The sequence below is a fragment of the Cottoperca gobio genome, chromosome 12 (assembly GCF_900634415.1).
Source record: "Cottoperca gobio chromosome 12, fCotGob3.1, whole genome shotgun sequence".
Lineage (NCBI taxonomy): Eukaryota > Metazoa > Chordata > Actinopteri > Perciformes > Bovichtidae > Cottoperca > Cottoperca gobio.
The window spans coordinates 10,781,775-10,801,982 of NC_041366.1; the positions used below are offsets into that span (position 1 = coordinate 10,781,775).

The 20,208-nt window shown below is 42.1% G+C and overlaps 1 protein-coding gene across 2 annotated transcripts in view; it reads left to right on the top strand.

The window, feature by feature from the left end:
• Positions 1-20,208, top strand: part of bcr (BCR activator of RhoGEF and GTPase) — an 80,209-nt gene that overhangs the window by 40,476 nt on the left and 19,525 nt on the right. The window contains exons 2-8 of one of the 2 annotated variants that reach the window (XM_029444298.1): positions 3,654-3,838; positions 9,808-9,912; positions 10,529-10,714; positions 16,366-16,473; positions 18,112-18,172; positions 18,273-18,325; positions 18,936-19,076. In XM_029444298.1, coding sequence (XP_029300158.1) covers positions 3,654-3,838; positions 9,808-9,912; positions 10,529-10,714; positions 16,366-16,473; positions 18,112-18,172; positions 18,273-18,325; positions 18,936-19,076 — 839 coding nt within the window. Of the gene's footprint in view, positions 1-3,653; positions 3,839-9,807; positions 9,913-10,528; positions 10,715-15,459; positions 15,502-16,365; positions 16,474-18,111; positions 18,173-18,272; positions 18,326-18,935; positions 19,077-20,208 lie in introns of those variants that run through there. The other variant, XM_029444299.1, reaches the window with a different exon arrangement.

Here is a 20,208-nt window from a genome sequence, read left to right on the forward strand (position 1 = left end):
TATTGTCTTTACTGACTTTGAGGAATATAAAAAGGTTTTTCTTTAGTTCGGCATTTTGAGAAATGCGCTTATTCAGCTTTCTTGCTGAGAGTAAAACAAGTAGCTTGATTGCTCTCTCGTGTCTGTACGCTAAATATGAAGCTACAGCCAGCTTGTGATTAGCTTAGCTTAGCATAAAGACTGGAAGCAGGGGGGGAAAGCCAGCCTCGCCCACTGCTGTCCGGCATCTCTAAAAGCTCACAAAAAAGAAAAAGAATCTTGTTTGTTTGAAGTGTAAAAATAATTGTCAAGTGATGTTAAATGGCGAGTTTAGAAGTGCTCGTAGGCCTTACATTTGGGCAGAGCCAGGCTAGCCGTTTCCCGCTGCTTTCAGTCTTTATGCTAAGCTAAGCCAACTATGTTGTGTGTTTAACTCCATATCTTGCATACAAACATTAAAAGTGTCATAGAACTTCTCAAGAAAACTAATTTCCCAAAATGTTGAACTATTCCTTTAACAAAAGAAGCAAGAACGATCTGATCAAATAAAGCATTATAAATCTAATCAGATATTCAGTGCCAACTTTTAGGTTCAAGACCAAGCCCTAGTCTTCTCAGGTACCGTGAGAGTTGAACACAAAACACAAAACCAGATGCACAATCCATTCCTTTCAAAGTATATTAAGCTCCAAAAAATCCCCTTCATTATGCATCACACAGTAATGACTTAACAGTTCCAAACAGCTCCCACCAACAGTACTTGAATCCTAAAGTCTTCTATTATACAGGACGTCCCGTCAACAGATCCGCGTCACATGACACCCTGAAACCCTGATACCCCTGACCTGCCTGTGATATTGTTTTGGAAAGACCCATGTGTTGCCATGGCTGCGGAGCACCAGCTATTCCCAGTGTGATTGTAGTTTTCCACCTGCAGCAGGAAAAAGACCTGCTTCCCTCCAAAACTCTGTTTCCACGTAAACATTTTGCAGGAGTGTGTGTTTTATATCTTGTGTATTTTGCCAATAGCTCCAGGAAGAAATCAATGTGTGTGTGTGTGTGTGTGTGTGTGTGTGTGTGTGTGTGTGTGTGTGTGTGTGTGTGTGTATATTAGCTTTTTGGTCATATTTGCAGTTTATTCTTTTCCTGAGGAGGGATTTGTTTGTGAAACAAGAGAGGAGGGGAAGATGCTGATCTGTGAGCAGCATGGGGATGAACAGGCCAGCTGTGGTGGAGGCCACAAATCAGCGGGAAACACAAGTGATCTGTTCACAAGAAGGATGGAGAGAAGAGACAGCAAAAGATAAAGAAAGAGGCAGTTAGATATATGCGGAGATACAGGGGCATACAAACAGCGAGCGTGAGAGACCGACAGAGAGAAACTGACTCAAGGCGGCGTTAGAAGCAGCGTCTGGGCCGAGATGAGGTCAGACGTGGACAGACTAAAGCCTAGTGTTTGACGTCCACAGGCTATAGTGACCCATTAACAGACATGTTGTTGGGACAGCTCAGTCCCTCCCCCTCTGGAAACTACTGGTTTGAACACTTTATTAAATTGGCAGACTAGTAATGGTCTCAACTGTTTTGTAAGTTAGTAAATTCCTTTATGAATCCTTAGTCTGTGTATAATAGAAAACCTCTGGACTGTTTTATCTGTACAAATCTGATTAACTGGAGTTATTTACCTTGTTTTCTTTTGTACCTTAAAGTCATACATTCTCTAGAAGGCACACTGTTTAGTCAGAGTCAGGGCTGCAGTGATTCATTTGGCATTGTGTATATTTTATCTACAGTTTATCATTACTATTCATGACTGTGGTTTTTAGGTCTGTGAATATGCCCCATTTTTAACTAAGGTTGGTGAGGTGGTTACAGCCTAAAAATTGTTGTTTGGATCCTCAATATTTCTGTCCTCAAGGTTGTGTGGGCACGACAGGCATTCCACACACACACACACACACACACACACACACACGCAAAAACAAAACCTCACTGTGTTTCTAGTGACAGCATTTTTCCAAAGCAAGTTTGTAGGAAGATTAAAAGTAGTCGGTTATACTCCCTAACATGAATAAACAGAGGTGCGGTGGAGAAACAAAAAAAAGAAAAACATGCCATGATGCTACCCACTCACATCCACACCCCTTATTTTTAGACAAGCAGTGAATCGGACCTAAAATGATGCATTGTATTTTGTTAGTATGTTGTCTTCTGAATGTTTTTGTTGTTAACAAACTCTAAAAAGGTTAAGTCAGTAATGCTAACTGGCACAAATACAGAATACTGCAGCAGTTGTAAAATAATAACACGTACGAAGACTAAAAAGGAATGAAGAATGTGTAGTACACTACTCAGTTTGCTTTGCAAGATTTTGCATTGTGGGAAGAGAGTGTTTGCATTTTTGCCACACACACACACACACACACACACACAGAGCCTCTATGTTGGTCTTTGCCCGGCAGGATGCCGTTGGTCGAAGCAGGCGCAGTGGGCAGCACCCACCCACAGGCGGCAGCGAGTACGCGGAGCGAGCGGTGGGTGGGCTGAAGGTCAGACGGGCCCTGAACACACTGGCATTGTTCTTTCTCTTGTTTTTTTCCTCACGCTATGATCTGCCACTTTAAGAGCATATGTCTTTGCATGTGCTGGTGTAAGACAGAAATTCATAAAACACAACCAAAGAGAGATTGAAGATGCAATGGAGGCGCGAAGTACTTAAGTAGACGTTAGCTGTGTGTGTTCTGATGAACTGGAGTGTATTCTGCGTGTCTGTGTGTCTGACTGTGACTCTAAAAAAGTGCCGTTCATGTTATTAGTCTGAGTCAGCACAGAGGAGGCCCGGCCAGCTCTCTGAGAAGTGTGGCTCTGTTGAATGTTAGAGTGGGAGGAGATGAGCAACAGGTCTTCTTTGACATCCAGAGATGCGTGATGTCTTCCCCTCAGCTGTTACGCACCAGATTCTCCGAACCGCTGACTGTACTCTCTCCTCCTGGAAGCTGAACAGTTTAAACTCACCAAAGCATGGTTTAGTGGAAGCCACAACTTGTGTGTGACATAGGATGCAAACAAATTGTAGTTTGTTTGCATCCTTTATCTCCCACCTCTCCTGTAAAGGGCAGCACACATAATCACTCGCAGAAGCACTTTGTTCTGGCTGAGATGTTATTTTCCAACAGAGAAAGTAATAGCGGCCACAGCAGAAGCAGGTCAGAGGGAGGTTGCTGAAAAATATCCCCGGAGATGCTGCACTCGGTGTTAAAATTATTTGAACCTTGGCCCAGTTTGTAATCGTCGGACTCTTCAAGTGCCTCCTCTCAGAGCTTTACGCTTTTGCATGCGGCATGAACACAGATGCAGGGGGAACTCATTTTGTGTGACCCAGTTTTTTAGAACCGCATTAATTAGTGTTGGAAAAATGAACTCTGTGATGCATGACAACCTTCTTTGAGCATGACCAGGAAATGTAAGACATGGATCTAAACAATGGATTGAAGCTATCCATATATAGACCATCACCTAAACGTATGTTTTATATCTCCTACCACTGCCCACATACCTTTACAAAGCTTCACAGTTATCATGTCTTTGGTGTTTTTGCAAAAGATGTCTGCGTTAGATTCGTGTGAAAGAACGTAAAAGATACTAACTTAAGGTTTTGTTTTCTCCCGTCACAGAGGGTCATTTCACCGGGACCCCTCCCACATACGGTTATGATGCAGACCGCGCAGAGGAGCAGCGGAGGCACCACGACATCCTGCCGTACATCGATGACTCGCCGTCATCTTCACCGCACCTCAGCTCCAAGAGCCGCAGCAGTCGGGACACCCTCTCCTCCGGATCGTTAGAATCCTCCAAGTCGGTCAGTATGCCATCCCGCTATCTCCTACTGCTTGCTCTTGTAAAGGCCAAGTTTTCTCAACAGTTGTATTTTTATTTCTTTTACTAAAATCAAGCCAAAGCTGTGAGCTACTTTAATATTAAGGATTCTTTATTTTTGATACAAAGTATAATACCATATGAATATACATTCCTACAAACGTGCCTGGAATCACTCTTCAGTGGCCAATAGTTGCATACTTTGACCTCAATGCACCGCAGGAAGTGAGCTAATCTATTCTTAGAACAATCCCAATCAGTCAAAGATCTGTCCATTGACGAGAAAAGAATCGACCATTCCAGAGGATTGATAAAGGACGATATCGCCTACCTCATAAACCCAGAGGCAGTCATCCAGTGAAGATACTCTTCCCCCTTAAGAGACTGGCTTTTTTCTCATCCACGGTATTAGGCAGAATTACCTATCACCTCCATCAGCCCATCACTGCCGTCATCCTCTTACCCTTCCTCCTTTACTCTTTCTTGTCTGCGAAGAGAAAACCAGTGATCTATGACGTCTGGGGCTCTCTAAAGGTTACCATGGAGAGGATGCGCACGCACACACACACACACACACACACATACATACACACACACACACACACACACACACACACACACACACACACACACACACACACACACACACACACACACACACAAAAACCCTTGTGTCAGCAAAGATGAGAATGGATGCTGGAGCCAGAATCTGTTTTAGCGTTTACACATTATTTATGGCTCCAGAGAATTTGAGTTTAGCAGATGAACATGCGAAAGCCTTACTGTAAATTTGATTAGGATAGAGAGGTATTGTGGGAGAATGTAATAGGCTAATTCTGCCTCTCTCCACTGTGCCCTTGGAGGAAGTAATCGCATCAATGGCTATGAAGCAGCATCAGTTACTCTGCCCCCTCAGTCTAACGGAGCGCCCGTCAATCTGATTGATGGCTTGAATCTGCCAATAAATGATGAGCCCTTTGACTGGATCCAACCTTTGACCTGTGAGCTTGGAACTCTCCCTGGTTTTAATTTATACACACGTCCACACATATCATGCATCGTGTCTGCTTTTGGCTTGCACGAGCAAATGCTTTCTTTTAAGTACACAAATGCACGTATTCTCAGGATGATATCATAGAAGATTTTAATACAATTTGCATAAAGCGATCATGTTTAGCGACAGAATCCTGGAGGAAACCCGACGCTGTGTGTGTTTAGCGTCGGCAGAAGCAGCATCTGATGGCCAGTTAAATGCATTACACTGCCAAACAACAACTATCCATCAACAAGGCCAGATATGCTCTCAATAACTGCCATGAAAATAGACTTGCCATCCATCGTCCTTGTTTTGCCCTTGGACAGCTCTTCAAGGTTCATCCCAGTCTGCTTCTCTAATTAATGAGTCAGAGCCCAGACGAGCCCCGATTGGCTGATGGTTTTACGACGTCACTGCGATGAGTCATCACTATCAGTAATACTGCCGATTGAATTGAATTGAATTCTCTCATAATCTGACTCTTCCCTGCACTGAGGAGTGGGGAAAAAAGGGGGGTGGGGGGGACTGATTGGTAGTCAGCTGTAGTATGAGGAATGGGCTGTAAAGTTTAGTTTTTTGTTTTTTTAAATCAATTTTGCAAAAACACTGACCACATATGTGTCATCTTATTATCCCAGTGGATAGTGTGACACATACTTGTAGGTCAGTCAAGGACAGCCAGAGCCCACTTCTCCCCCTCTCTCCAAATTAAACAGAATTCATCTCTTTTATTAAACTGGGCGTTTCATTCCTTTTATTAGATAGTTGACGCTATAAAGAGGAAAATAAATGAGGGACAGAGGGATGGGGCACGACATGCAACAAAAGGTACTTGCAGTTTATGGTCAGTGGCAACTGGTGCACCGCCAGAATTCATCTTAAAACGTGTTTGTGTGGATTTTTGATTTCCTGTCTGACATCACTCCTGGAGGCCACGACCTGAAGGCTGGAGGTCACGTTAGTAGATTAGGACTCTTGGAAAGATGGATTTGTGAGGATCCATCACATCTGTAATGTAAATCCACTCATCGCAGAGTTTGTTTCCTTGCAGTTAAAGGCATGGTGTGATGCAGCACTGCCTACATCCTAGCCCTGTCAGCGTCTATCACATCTGGCCGAAGTGCAGTTTGAATAACCAGAAGTAATGCTGCATTTATAAAATAAATAAATGTATTTCTCCTGCAGCACAAGGATCATTTTAAGATGGCTCCATTACTTAGCAGACATGTGGAGATAGGAAGCAATCACATTAGGCCTTTCAGAAAGCGAGGGATGGCAGAGCAGGATGCTAAAAAGATTAGAATATGAAAAATGAAAATGGTTAATAAAGTGTGGAACGGGGTATGCATTGCCGCTCACTTCTCTTCTCTCTAACTCTCAATGTTTATGTGAGCTGACAGTCTCCTGCACTCCATGGGAAAGAGAGAGAGAGATTGGGGAATAATGTTATTACAGTCGCTGCTGCTCGGGTTCTATCTGCGCCTCCTGAGCTACGCGCTCGTCAAATAAACACTGTTTGTATTGATTCCCGTGTATCTACCACTAACATCATCTGTGCATAAACAAATCAGAAGTAAATTAGAATCCAGAGCCACCGCTACGGGCCGTTGTGTAAGCCTGAGAGGGTTTAAGCGTGGGTTAAAATGTGAAACATTAGCTTTTGTTGCACACACTGGGCGTGAAAACAGACACACCAACCCAAATATACCTCACGCTGCGGGAGAATGTGTCTTATTTTATGACCGAAAAAGGCAGCTAGACACCCCTTTTAGTCTGAATCCAGAGATGGGCTCATTAGTTGCCACGGCGATGAATAAAAGATGATATGTCTGGAGATGCGGGTACTTCCTAGGGGAGTCGTCTGGGGTCTGAAACGATGAATAAACACTTTCGTCTCCCCTCTGCCACTTCAGTAACATGTGGCTGAATGTTAAAGTTTCCTCCTTGTGATTTGCTTCAAATACAATATAATGGACCCTCGTGCTTCTCATGCCAGCGGGCTAATACTCCGACGGTAAATTCAGATAGCTCATGCAGATACTTGTAGCTCAGCAAGGATTCATTAATTTTTCATTCATTCACAAACATTCGGCGGGCTCCGTTGCTGCCCCAGGCTTTCTCTTTTAAGTCAGTCAGATTGAAGGCCGCTGCAGTGCAATAACATACATTTAAGAGCAATCAGAACTCATAATTACATTACCCCTTTACTTTCAATACCAGTTTATTTGCAGTCTTAATACGAAAAGAGGAAACTCTTCCACTTTTGGTTGTCTCAGTCTGTACATAATGAGCAATTACAGCTTCCTTTGGTATTATTCTATACAGCAGGGATCCCCAGACAGCTCTGTGTGATGCATAATACATGCCTGTCTGTCAGAATGATTTCCTTTATGCTTCACCTGAGAAAGAGAGACAAAGAAAATATACAGTAGAAGTACTAACTATTGAAGACGAGCTAAACAGTCAGAGGAAGAGGACTTATTCTTTAGATACTGTCCCGTTCTACTTGTAGTCCGTGCCTGATTTCTCACAATTCTATTAATAAATAAAGTAGAGCTGCAACGATTAATGATCAGGTGAGCGACAGAAAAAATATTTTCATTTTGTAATTTTTCAAGCAACAATACCAAAACAAATCCCTGGTTCCAGCTCATTGTTTGTCTGTTTTATGACATATGAAGACGTCATCTTAGTTTTAGGAAATTGTGATGAACATTTTTCACTTTTTTCGGACATTTTTGGACCAAATAATCGATTAATTGTGAAAGCAATTTGCAGATAAATGCAAATGATCTTGAGTTGCAGCCCAAAATAAAGTTATCTTTTCCTCATTCAAAGCCTTTGCACAATGACACCCTCTGTGTTGGCGACTGAGTTGCTATGAAGCTCGAGCAAAGTGCAGCGTGGCGTCTTTAAATCCTGCACACACGTGTCTGTTTAAAGTTCAGGAGGATTAATGCTTATTGGTTGTAAGTAGAACTGTAACCACAGACAGTTGCATGTAAATGTTGTGTTGTTTTTATTTTTGCATATCGAGTGGCCATGGAAACAGGCTTCAGGTCTATTTAACCCCTTCATTTAAATAAACATGTACACCCACAGACAAGTACAGTACATGCTGAAATGCAGCTCAAAGGAATACTTTACAGCATATTTATACAATACCTGCATTCTGCCATATATGCAATATACACATAAACATAAACTCTAAAACTGTGCAATTGTAATGATTAATAGTTGAATTCATGTTTTAATCACAAATGGCAAACATTATTGTGATGATTTGCTGCTTTTCTCAATTCTGTGTAAATTCAATCTGTTTGGCTTTTGTTCTGTTAATTGGACAAAACCGCCAATTTCAAGACATCATCTTGAGCTCTGGGAGATTGTGTCGGGCATTTTTCCCTTTCTTCTGACTTTTTATGAACTGAAAAAAGATTTGATTAAAATGAAAAATAATCACGAGGTTAGACCATAAAGGATTTGTTCCTATCTTCTTCTTTATAACCAGAAACCTCATATCAGCTTTGGTATTTGTCATGGCTGTGAGTCCGTCTCTGCACCAGCTTCTTTCACCATCACTTTTCCCTCATTGTGCACTCACTCTTGACCTTCCTTCACATGTGGAACACATATACTTGCTGTGTACAGTAAACATACGTGATAGCATTAGGGTGTAATGTATATATTTCCCTGCAGAATGTGTACACACTACACATAAAAACTCCTGATAAGCAAGGCGAGGCAGAACTGCATTAAAGGTACAATATGGATAGTGAGCCGGGTACCTTATGGCTTTTTGTTTATACTGGCAATGAAGCCCAGGAATTTCAGGAATCAACTTTTCTTCCTCTGCCTCTTTTCTTTCTCTTTGCATTTTGTATCACTCTTTCTCTACTTCCTACATGCAATGTGTGTCTCCTCTCATCCCGCTCATACTTCTGTTATCGGTCCTCTTTAATCTTCCCTCTCCTTCCCTCTCTTTCTCCATCTGGTGGTTCCAGATTTCCTCTCTTGTTTGATTGTCTTGTTTCTCTATATTTTCCCAGTTTAAGAGGCAGAGAAGAATAAATCCTGTCTTTTGCTGCCCTCTCTCTCCCTCTACTCCTCATTATGTTGCCCCTTTTTCTCCTAAATGTAGTCCTGCCCTGTCTTTGTTCCCTTCATCATGTCACATATTCTGCCATTGCTCTCCCTCTCCATATCTCCTTCTCCTCTTCTTTGTTTGTCATTCTCTCTGACGCTTCCTCTGTGTTTCCTTTCTTTCCTTCTCGTCATAGCCTGAGGGACCGGAAGTTTCCACGTCCCAACCTGGGCTCTGTGTGTGTGTGTGTGTGTGTGTGTGTGTGCATGTGCGTGTGTGCGCTCTCTGCACTTGCACATTCTCTCCCAGACACATATTTATACGCCAACTTTGCTCCCATGGGAGACCCTGCCTGTTTGAGTTATTTTGGAGTTTGTGGTTAAAGAAGACGGCCCGAGGAATCTCTCCGTCTCTCTGTTTTCTTTCATGTCCGTGCTCCTCTGCGAGCTTTGACTGGGCTGAGGAGAATGGGGAGGTAACCAGGGAGGATATTTTGAAGGTGCAATTGTTGCCGTTTGATTCTCTACACTGTGGCGCTCACACAGCGTAAACCTGCAGAAGTTCCAAGCTCAGCTAAGAACAAGGAACCATTTACAAAGAAGTTATATTACCAGCTGATGCCAGGAATAATATGCTGCTTTGAGGTTCTTCATGCCTCAGAAACAAAAGTATCCAGTGTGAAAGTACAGGATTGGATTTGTGCATAATATTGTATTGCAGGATATTGTTTTAACTTTATTATTATTATTATTATTATTATTATTATTATTATTATTATTATTATTATTATTATTATTATTATTATTATTATGTGTCTGTGTGTTTGTTGCAGACTGAATGTGACCTGGAAAAAGGTTTGGAGATGAGGAAGTGGGTCCTCTCTGGGATCTTGGCCACCGAGGAAACATACCTGAGTCACCTGGAGGCACTGCTGCTGGTGAGAACACACGCACACACACACACACACACACACACACACACACACACACACACACACACACACACACACACATGCATATAGCCATACTATACAGTAGAATGTTATTAGCAGTAGGCCAATTGATGAGGCAAATTGAGTATTAAGTATGGACTTAATTAATTATAGACACTTCACACACTTAATTGTATTTAGTGCCGTTAGATGCATCTGAAAAATGTGAATGGAACATGGTAACGAGATGGTTCCTTATGTACTGGCTGGCTTTAGCTGAAGATTAAAAACTACCAATCAAAGTTACAAATAGCCAAACCGAAACTATATAAATTAATAGATTTAAAAAATCTAATCAAATTGCAACTAAAAAAGAAAATTGAAACTTTATAGGTTTGGGTCATATGAAAGTAGAGAGAACATAATGGAGTTGGTGAAGGCAAAAAAAAGACTAACATTCATCAGGTGGCTAAAAACATGACTCCAATTGAATGCTAATGTTGGTCTGTGACTGCTGGATGTGTAAATAATATTTCTTTCTGACAATAATTTAAAATGCGATCTGATTAGCTAGAACCACATGTAGAAAAACTTTATCATCTCCACTGTTTGTCCCTCTCAGCCTATGAAGCCTCTAAAGGCCGCAGCTACGACGTCGCAGCCTGTGCTCACTGTGGCCCAGATAGAAACCATCTTCTTCAAAGTGCCTGAGCTCTACGAGATCCACAGGGAGTTCTACGACGGACTTTTGCCCCGCGTCCAGCAGTGGAGCCACCACCAGAGAGTCGGGGACCTCTTCCAGAAATTGGTGAGGAAAAAGAAAGAGATTAGTCAAGGGTTTGTAGTTTGTGTGTCTGCACCCATGACTGCAGATGTAACCGCCTGACCTTTCCCTTAATCAAAGTGACAACATTCGGCACTCAAGAAAGTAGACCGTATTAGAAAAGACATTCAGGGTACTACAGCGGCGTTTTTCTGACGAATGGAAACAAAACCTCTGTGCTACAGTGGCATTATTCACCGTATGACATGTTCACATCATTTATTTTTATTTGGGATGGTTCCAGAAGCAGAATCTGCCAGCATAATTCAATATGCCAATAATAGAAATGTAGATTTGAGTTTTTGTACTGATGCTCTTCTTTAGCATTTTATATTTAGACAAATTGAATCTGAATCGTCCTTTTATTCCTATTTCCTCCTCAACAACTGCTTTCTCTCTCTCTCTCTCTCTCTCTCTCTCTCTCTCTCTCTCTCTCTCTCTCTCTCTTTCTCTTCCCTCCAGTAGTTTCTGCCAAGGATGTCAGGGCCAAATGTACACTGAGTCTATTTAATCATTTTCACAATGGGTCAATTAACCCACAATGAATCATTTGTTAATTCTCTCCAAAATACTGTTCCTCTCCCACTAGTGTCTCCCTTGCTCTCTCTGTCTCTCTCTCCCTTGTAGACCCTCTTCTGCTCAAACACACACGCATGTACACACACACACACACACACACACACACACACACACACACACACACACACACACACACACACACACACACACATGCATGCATGGGCACACAGGGAGTTGCAGGCGTGTTTCACAATGCTTCCTTTCTGCCTCAGGCAGCTGAGGCCATCACTGCACTGTGTGCTTTGTGTCTCGAAGAAGCTGCTATAAATAGGAGCCCCTCTCTCTCTCTCTCTTACTCTCTCACACACACACACACACACACACACACACACACACACACACACACACACACACATACACACACTTATTAAATTATCTCAGGGAGCTCCTCTTGGGGTTTAGCTAAGAAATTAGGATTTAATTTGTATCTTTTACCATCAAGGAGGCATACGCCAAAATCCAGTTTTATCTCAAATGTTCTTTAAAAGCTCCTCTATATATTAGTTTCCTACTTTAAAAAGTGCTTCTCTTCTGGTTATATAAGCCTTTCCATCCAAAAAAGATGTGATGTCATGGTGAAAATAGCTGGTCTGGGGTGAAACATAAATATTAAGCAGAGTGATTGTGGACTCTTTCAGACACGCTGCCCCATTCCCTCCCTCTCTTCAGACAGTAGTTAATAAAAGTCAGAGAAGAAGAAGCTGAGCCTGCAAAAAGGGGGGAAAAGGGAAAATGCTACATGACAGCCGTTCCATTAGGAGGTGGAGAGAGATTAGATGAGAGTAGAGGAGGTGATGCAGACGAGGAATGGGGGAGGGAGGGTTGGGAGAGGATGAAGTAGATTTTTAGTCTGCTGCAACGCTGATAGAGCTGTCTCACCATGACTCTAATATCTGCGAGGAAAGAAGACGAGCTTAGGAATCATAAAACATCAGAACAAGGAAGGCGAGTGACGTGAGAAAAGAGGAAGAGGCAAAGCGTCACTGACAGGTTATGGGCAGGAGTGTCAGAGAGAAGTGTTTGAAGGCTGGAAATAGGGCTAAATTACACTGCTGCTGCTCTTCATAGTCACACACTTCATACACAGTGACAAAGTAAAGGTTTTACACCATGAAGACAGACAGGCAAACTGATAAACTGGCTTTGAATGTTGCTCTTCAGAGATGGAGGACCTAAAAAAAGTCTGATTCTGTGAATGTGTAGAAGAATGATCCTCTATTTGGCCTCACACAGCCAACTTACAAAATGTTCTTTGCTCCGTTGAAGATGTTTGTTTTAGTCAAGAAGGGGGCGGCTATGGTTTAGAGTTTATTCAATGTGTCAGAGAATAGGCGACATCTGCTAGTCTACTATCCTTTGCACGGGGAAAAGATTAATACTTGTGAGACACAAGGATCTCTAAGATTTGTTTGGTTGTGGGACAATTTCTTTGACATTTGCTGGAATATGCTGGATTGCCCCTCGACTGTTTTGGGGAGTTTTTGCCAAATGTAATCTCAACCCTTTACCGAAACCAGGTTTCTGTATAAATCCTGAATGATAAATAGATGCAGATGTCGAATCATGTTTAGATTTTGGATCTACAACACCTGGTTGCAGTTGTTTCTCTCAAGGTTTAAGGGTTGAGGGACGTCCACATAGCTCATAGGTCTTGTTTTCCAGTGTAAAATCTCATCTCAATCAATTCCTTTTGGGTCACTGCATTTTAGAATTAAAAATAACCTTGGTAGCAGAACTTCTCTAGGGATTACAATGTCTGTCTATTGGTTGGTCCACGATTTTGACGAGACGGAAAAATGTCAACAACTATTGCCATGCAAGTTTGAACACACATTGAGGTTCCTCAGAGGACGAAGCCGACAGTCTTTTCACTTATCCTGTGAACTTTAGCTCAGATATTCATGTTCTTCAATAATGAAACCTAATGCCTTTGATGATTCTCTGACTTTTCCTCTAGCGCCACTTTGAAATGTTGTGTGAAATGTCTCCACGAGCATGCTAACATAATCATTTAAGATAGTGAAGAGGGTAAACATTATCCCTACTAAACACCAGCATGTTAGCGTTGAGCACAAAGCGTCGCTGTGCGGCCTCACAGAGCTGCCAGCATCGCTGCAGACCCAAATGAAGGGTCGTAACCTTTCTAATTCTGTCTTTTCTTATCATTATATCATCATAGACTAAACAGCGCTGTGTAAGGAAATATCTGTCTTGTTAAAACTCCCTTACACACCAAGTGGCTAAATCCAGCCTTCTCGTATAATGGCCATAGTCTGTCATGAGGCTGTTTTCTTAATGTTGTTTTCCGCTGTGGATTACACACATACTCTCACACAGGACAAATCCCCAACTAAGAAATCCAAACACCCAAGCAGTTTCTTTCATCACCCAAAGCCACTTTTCTGCCACGATACTATAGCTGCATCCGCACACTCGGAAAGCCTTCACGGCGTTGTGTGTGGCTCCGTGGATGTGGCTGGCAGACATCGAGGCTCTGTTCTCTCCACAGTCAAACTGTCACGCTCTGAATGGCCTTCGCTGTGGTGCAGATTGTGTGGCCCAGGGCAGGACACAGGATTGCAGGATTGTGAAAATTGCTTTTTTCCTCGCCTTCCTCCCCTTTACTCAAGTTCTTCCTTGTGTGTGGTTGTATGTGCAAAGCACTGTAGATCCATTATCTAATGATTTTTGCTGCCTGAATTTAATGAATGAGTATTTAAACACCAATTATTTCAGTCTTACGTTTGTTTTGTTTTTCATGGTGGCTCGTGGCTATTTTCTTCCGCTGTTTTGAAGATCTAACCAAACATACACACGTTGTAACCGCCAGCGCTAACAAAGTTTAGAAAACTTGTGACTGTTCACATTCCTGCAAGAATTGAATCTCACACCTCCACATGACCGCACAGATCAGGGCATGTTAGTAAGGTCATGCCTAAAAATAGGATGTAAGAGAAATGATAAGGTCAGTTTGAGACTATTTATTGACTTACAGATGTGTAGTGTGTAGACCGTTTCTTATCTATTTATTAAGTTATATATATGTTATTCACACAAGGCAACAAATTCAAAAATAAAAAATAAAAACACTGACTTTTTAAGGCTCGTTCTAGTTTGTTGCAACTTCTTGTTTTCACCATCATTCCTATCAGTAACTAGAATGGCACTCGGAGACTGCAGTCCTCGGCCAATGGCGCATTCACGTGCTCCTTGGATATTCCCATTTCTCCAAATGTTCTTCCGACTTTGGCGTGTTCATGAGCTTTAAGTCGTAATGTGGAAACAATGTGGACGCTACAAAGAAGATGTGTTGTATTGTATTGCTCACAGCGTTATCAACAACGTTGATATCTGTTTCGAGTTGTTGTTCCGATTTAAGTTGACGTGAATCTTCCAGTAGGGAACACATTTTTCTGATTATTCCGACACCACATGACAGCAGCACAAAGACCCTAACGTCCAGGGAATCGGAACCTCTCCAGAAGTTAATGGGTTCTTGCTTGACCCATGCTACACCCTTATACCAAGTTTCATGAAAAGCGAGGAGTACAATGCTACCATAACAGATATAAATGATGCCCAGAACTACGGAAGTACGGCCCGACGGCTTTGTCAGTTGAAAGGATAAAATTAATCTGCGCAAATGACTGAAGCTCCACACAGGACCAATATGGGGCTGAAATATAATAATAATACGATAGGTCACGAAGAGCTCTGAAGGTAATAATTCATGTCCAATATACTCATGTGTTCAATACACTCAGGTTAGATTTCCTGGGTTTCTGTGTGTGCGTCTGCGTGGCTTTCGACATTACACACAAATCCCCTCTTCACTGTACTCTCTCCTCCGCAGGCTTTTGTTCAGGAAATGTGATTGTCCTTTTGTTGTGAGATGTATCGCAGCGCTGGCAGGCAGCGTTTGGTGGAGTTTTATTCAGCCATCCAGTTTCCTAAACGTGCTTTCACAGCCTCCGTTACACCGATCATTAATTACTCACCCAGGCACAGTGCGAGTCTCGCCGGTTGCTAGGGCAACGGGCTTGTCTGCGAGGCGCACCGTGGTTACGTGCTGTTGCCGTGACCACGTGCTGTTGGCGTGACCGTGACGTGTGTCTTTCCTTTTGCTGCTCGTTAACTTTGATTGTCTGCAAGTCATGTACAGTCTCTCAGATGTGAAATCTCACGATTACTTTGTAAGTAAAGCAGAAAAGGGGAACAACGGTACCAATATAAATTAAATTAAATGAACCTGCATGCAAACTCCCCGGTTTGTCATGTATTATGTTTGCTGCACCAGATATATCAAATCGTATTTTCACGCTGGGATGCCTCTCGGCAAAAAGAATAATCTTGACAAACTGGAAAAGTGTGCAAATCATACTGCTTTGCAGAAACTTGCACTGCACTGTGATGCTGTTCCCTTTTTCTACTTTACGTACAAAATAATGACAAAGCTTCAGCATTCTTCTTGTCTCTTTTCCTTATTTGTATATTTGGTATTGAGGTATTTCAAAAGTAATCAAGTTACGTTACTCTAATAGTGTGACGCTTAGGTAACTGTCTGACTATATATGACAGGTAATTAGTAAGTGTATCGGAATACATTTTTTAATAAAGTTTGTGAACTGTCAAGTCTCTTTTTGGCTTGAGAGAAACACAACAGACAGACATGCATTCTGCCTGAAGCCTGAAGTATGTTTGGAGCAGCAGCAAAGCTGAAGTTTAGGAATGAAGTGGTGGAAGTTAAGAAAAGGAAACAGTGAAGAGGACTATTAAGTGCATTTGAATGTGTCTGAGCTTCTGACTGAAAGACTGTTTTGTGGGTCTCATTGCTTTGACTGTCTTTACAATGAGCTGTTCTGTCTGCAAGCAGCTGTTTATGTCTCATATATAGAAGCTTACTGTCACTGTATTAATTTTTTAAGAATTGGATTTAAAGGATGGACTGCAAGCAGGACAATCTCTTCACAAATCACATTCACTGACAAACATTTCAATATGTCTAATATGTTAATTAAAACATCCTTCTTCTGTTTCTTCTTCTCTCCCTCCATCAGGCCAGCCAGCTCGGAGTTTACAGAGCATTTGTGGACAACTACGAGCTGGCTGTGGAGACGGCGGAGAAGTGCTGCCAGGCCAACACGCAGTTTGCTGAAATCTCTGAGGTAAGAAGAAATCTATACTGTAGAAAAGTTACTGGTGCAGCTTCAACCTCAAAGCTGTTGAAGCTGTGATTTACTACCGTGTAAAATCAGTCAGTCAGACACTTAACCCCCGGCATACCAGCAAATTATCCAATTGCTTGTTCTTTTTTTGATGTTTGGAGCAAAGCTGTATCTAATTTAGATCAAATTAAGTGCATGTTTGGTTGGACATTTGTCACAGGAGTGACCATCACGTTACGTCTCATCCCTCCTGCCTATACTATACCATATCCTCTTTCCTGCACACATTTTTGTTTATGTGAAACTTTGCTTTCTAATCATTTGAATTGCTGATGAGAGACATTGACTGATGGTGTTCTCTACTTACTACTGCAGCACATTTAGTGTGTTGTGATACTGAAAGTCACCTTCGTAGAATAGTAGCTCCAGTGTGGTTGCTACAAACAGTTGGTTTTGTGTAACTGTGTACTCATTTAAATAAAAACCTTGTCCATCCTGCTGCAGCTGGACAGTTTGTGAGAGACGAAGCATATAACTGACCTGCAGCAGAGTGTTACGCGATGTTTTATTGGGGAAAGGAACAGTTTCTGTTTCTGTATAGAAAGAGCTGCTTAACAGTTTTGTCCCTGATGCGCTTTACTTGTAAAACGCTCCCCATTATTCGCCCACGCAGCTTTTAGCGTTTCCCTGCATTTAAATTTGCATGTTCTGCTGAATATTTCTATTCAAATGCAGCCAGAGGCAAAGTGTGTGTGTGTGTGTGTGTGTGTGTGTGTGTGTGTGTGCGTGTGTACATTAAATGTGGGAAGGGGGGGGCAATGCAGAGGAAGGTTCCTCGGTCTCGTTTTCATCGCTGACCAGGAAAGTCTGAGCTCAGTATCACCGCCACAGACCGGAGATGAGCCTTGACAGTGTAATACATCTGTTCATTTATCTGTTCCCCAAACACAAACACAAACACAACAGCTTTGAGGGCTCAGAAAAATGTCTTTTATCGTAGACAAACTAGATTTGAAAACACTTTAAATCTAGCTTTGGAGGCTGATGCAACAACATTGACCCCTGGCGTTAAACTAATCTACATTCCCAGCAGAGTTATATTCAGCCAATCTAACAAGTGGGGTATTGTGAAAGCTCTTCATACATTTTGTGTTTCTCCAGCAGCGACACAAATATGTTCAGATGCAGCCTTTAAGAAGTACAAAAGTTGCTCATTGTGGGAGTCTTATTTGATTTAGAGCATTTATATTAAAACGGAGCAAATGTACACCTCTGGTTAAGTCTTTGAGTTCTTTTCGGTACATGTTCTTTCTACATTTTTTTCAAGCAGTTTCGGGTACACCATCAGTCTTCGTCTATGTTTTATGAGGTCTACCAGTTAGCGTTGTGGCTGGTGTCTACATGCAGGACGGGGAATTCATCATCGAGGGTTGTTAATGGCCTACGTAATGATGCATGACTCTGAGCCATCTGAGCAAGATGGTGGGGGGAAAAGCTGCTGAGGATGGCATAATTAATTTGGAAGCGGATGACCTCAGTGCTTGAGCAAGGATAATAACCTCACTATGTTTTTTTTATATGGCGGAAACTGGTTTTTAAAAAGGGTTTTCCTCAACCTGACTTTTTGTCTCCAAACAGAACCTGAAGGTGAGGAGCCCAAAGGACTCTAAGGACCAGACGGCCAAGAACTCTCTAGAAGGTCGGTCACATCTTAAAGGATATCGTCAATCACAATATGTACATCTAGGATATTATAGTAACAATTCAGTCTGGTTTCTCTCCTCTTTCTTTATGTACAGCGTTGCTATACAAACCAGTGGACAGAGTGACTCGCAGCACATTGGTTCTTCATGTAAGTAAGAGTGAGCGCTGAAGCAGCAACACATCTTAATAGTGTCACATCACAAATTGAGGATCTGTTATATTTTAGTAATTGCCTCTGTTGCTCACACATTAACCCTACAGGGCATGTCGCAGGTGATCAAAACCCAACCGGCCCACATTGTCACAATATAAAATTTAGCAGTTGTTTTATTTCAGGCATTTCTTACAAATCTTCTTTTTCACCATCACCATCTATACAACAAGTTCTCCATCAGTACGCAACCCAAGTCTCTATAAAGAAACCAATACATTTGTAATGCTGAATAGTATTATGTATGTGACGAATATGTGATGAAATATAACAACACATAGAGAGAGAGAGATAAGTGCAACAAAAACAACTTGTGTTATTATTTTTATACTTACTTTTACCTGTTAGTTTTGTGTTTCAGTGAAGATTGGTCATGGGTCAAAAGACCATTTACTGTTCGGATCCGGGGCTTAGTTTATTACATCTATGAAATAGTAATAACCTACTCGTGCTATTTTTAGACTGGAGTTTTGCACTGTTAATGCATCAATAAGCAATAAGAAAACATTCAATATGAATATTTATTCCATCCACCACTGTACTCCAGGACTTGCTCAAACACACGCCCACCAGCCACCCGGATCACCCGCTTCTGCAGGACGCCTTGCGGATCTCCCAGAACTTCCTGTCCAGCATCAACGAGGAGACGACGCCCCGACGCCAGTCTATGACTGTCAAGAAGGGAGAGGTGAGCGTGCAGAGATTTTCAAAACATCCGATATCTTTCCATCCACCAGTTTTATACCTTATCGGCATAAAGTATCTCTGACAACACGAGTATGACCTGGAAGAAAAAACCATTGATCAATATCTGATTCATACAGACTGTCCCTTTTAATAAAGTTGACTAAAAGGTGATACAAAGCAACCTTATTTCCTCCACAGTCAGGTGATAGCACTCATATTGTTTCATCAATTTAACTCTTTCCAGCTCTAATCTTGAGCATGATGATGTCATAACCCCGCCCCCTAAATGACCAGGAAGTTGCTGCGAAATGAGTGAACAGGAGCCGCCAATCTGCAGTCTAAAGCAGAGCCCATGCCCTTATATGGTCATTCTAGGGTTGCCTAGCTGAGGCTGATTCTGCGTCTCTCTTCAGGCTTCCCATCCCTCCCCTCTTCCCTAACGCAAACACACACACACCCCACCCCCCACTCTCTCTGTCATCCCTGGAGATGACTTGACGCACATGAATGGACGCCCCTTGATTTATAGCTTGCGTGACACTGCCGTACATAATGCCTTGTAACGAGCCACCGGTCCGCTCTGACGTTAATTATTCATAAATTTAGGGTGGGAGCGAACGAGCAAAAAGGCTGTGCCGGCTCCTCCCTCTGCTCACAGGGGGGTCATTACCGCACCCCTTACACACACTAACACACACAAACACACTCTCTGTTCCATTCACTCGCTCTCTTGCTCTTGTGTGCCTTTGAACACACACACACACACTTCCCCTCCTATATCCCCGCAGGCCTCAGTTCCATCCCAGTCCGACCAGACCTCCACACCAGTCATCAAATATTTATTGTGGATACATGAAAGCAGCACGTGGAAATCAATCGGGCTCATTATATCCTACCTTAGCGTATATAAAATGCTTGAGGTTTTTGTCTACATTTCACCAACTGAGCTGCAACATATGCTTTGAAAGATTGTGGTTGCCGGTAGACTTGAGAAGCTGACGTCGTTTAAACTAATGGATTGTTCGAGCCAAGATTAATACTTTAATCACTTATAGTAGAAAAGATGTGTTTGTAATGCTGCTTTAATATTTGTCTTTACATAAAACGATGAAGTCATTTGAGTTATCGGGTTC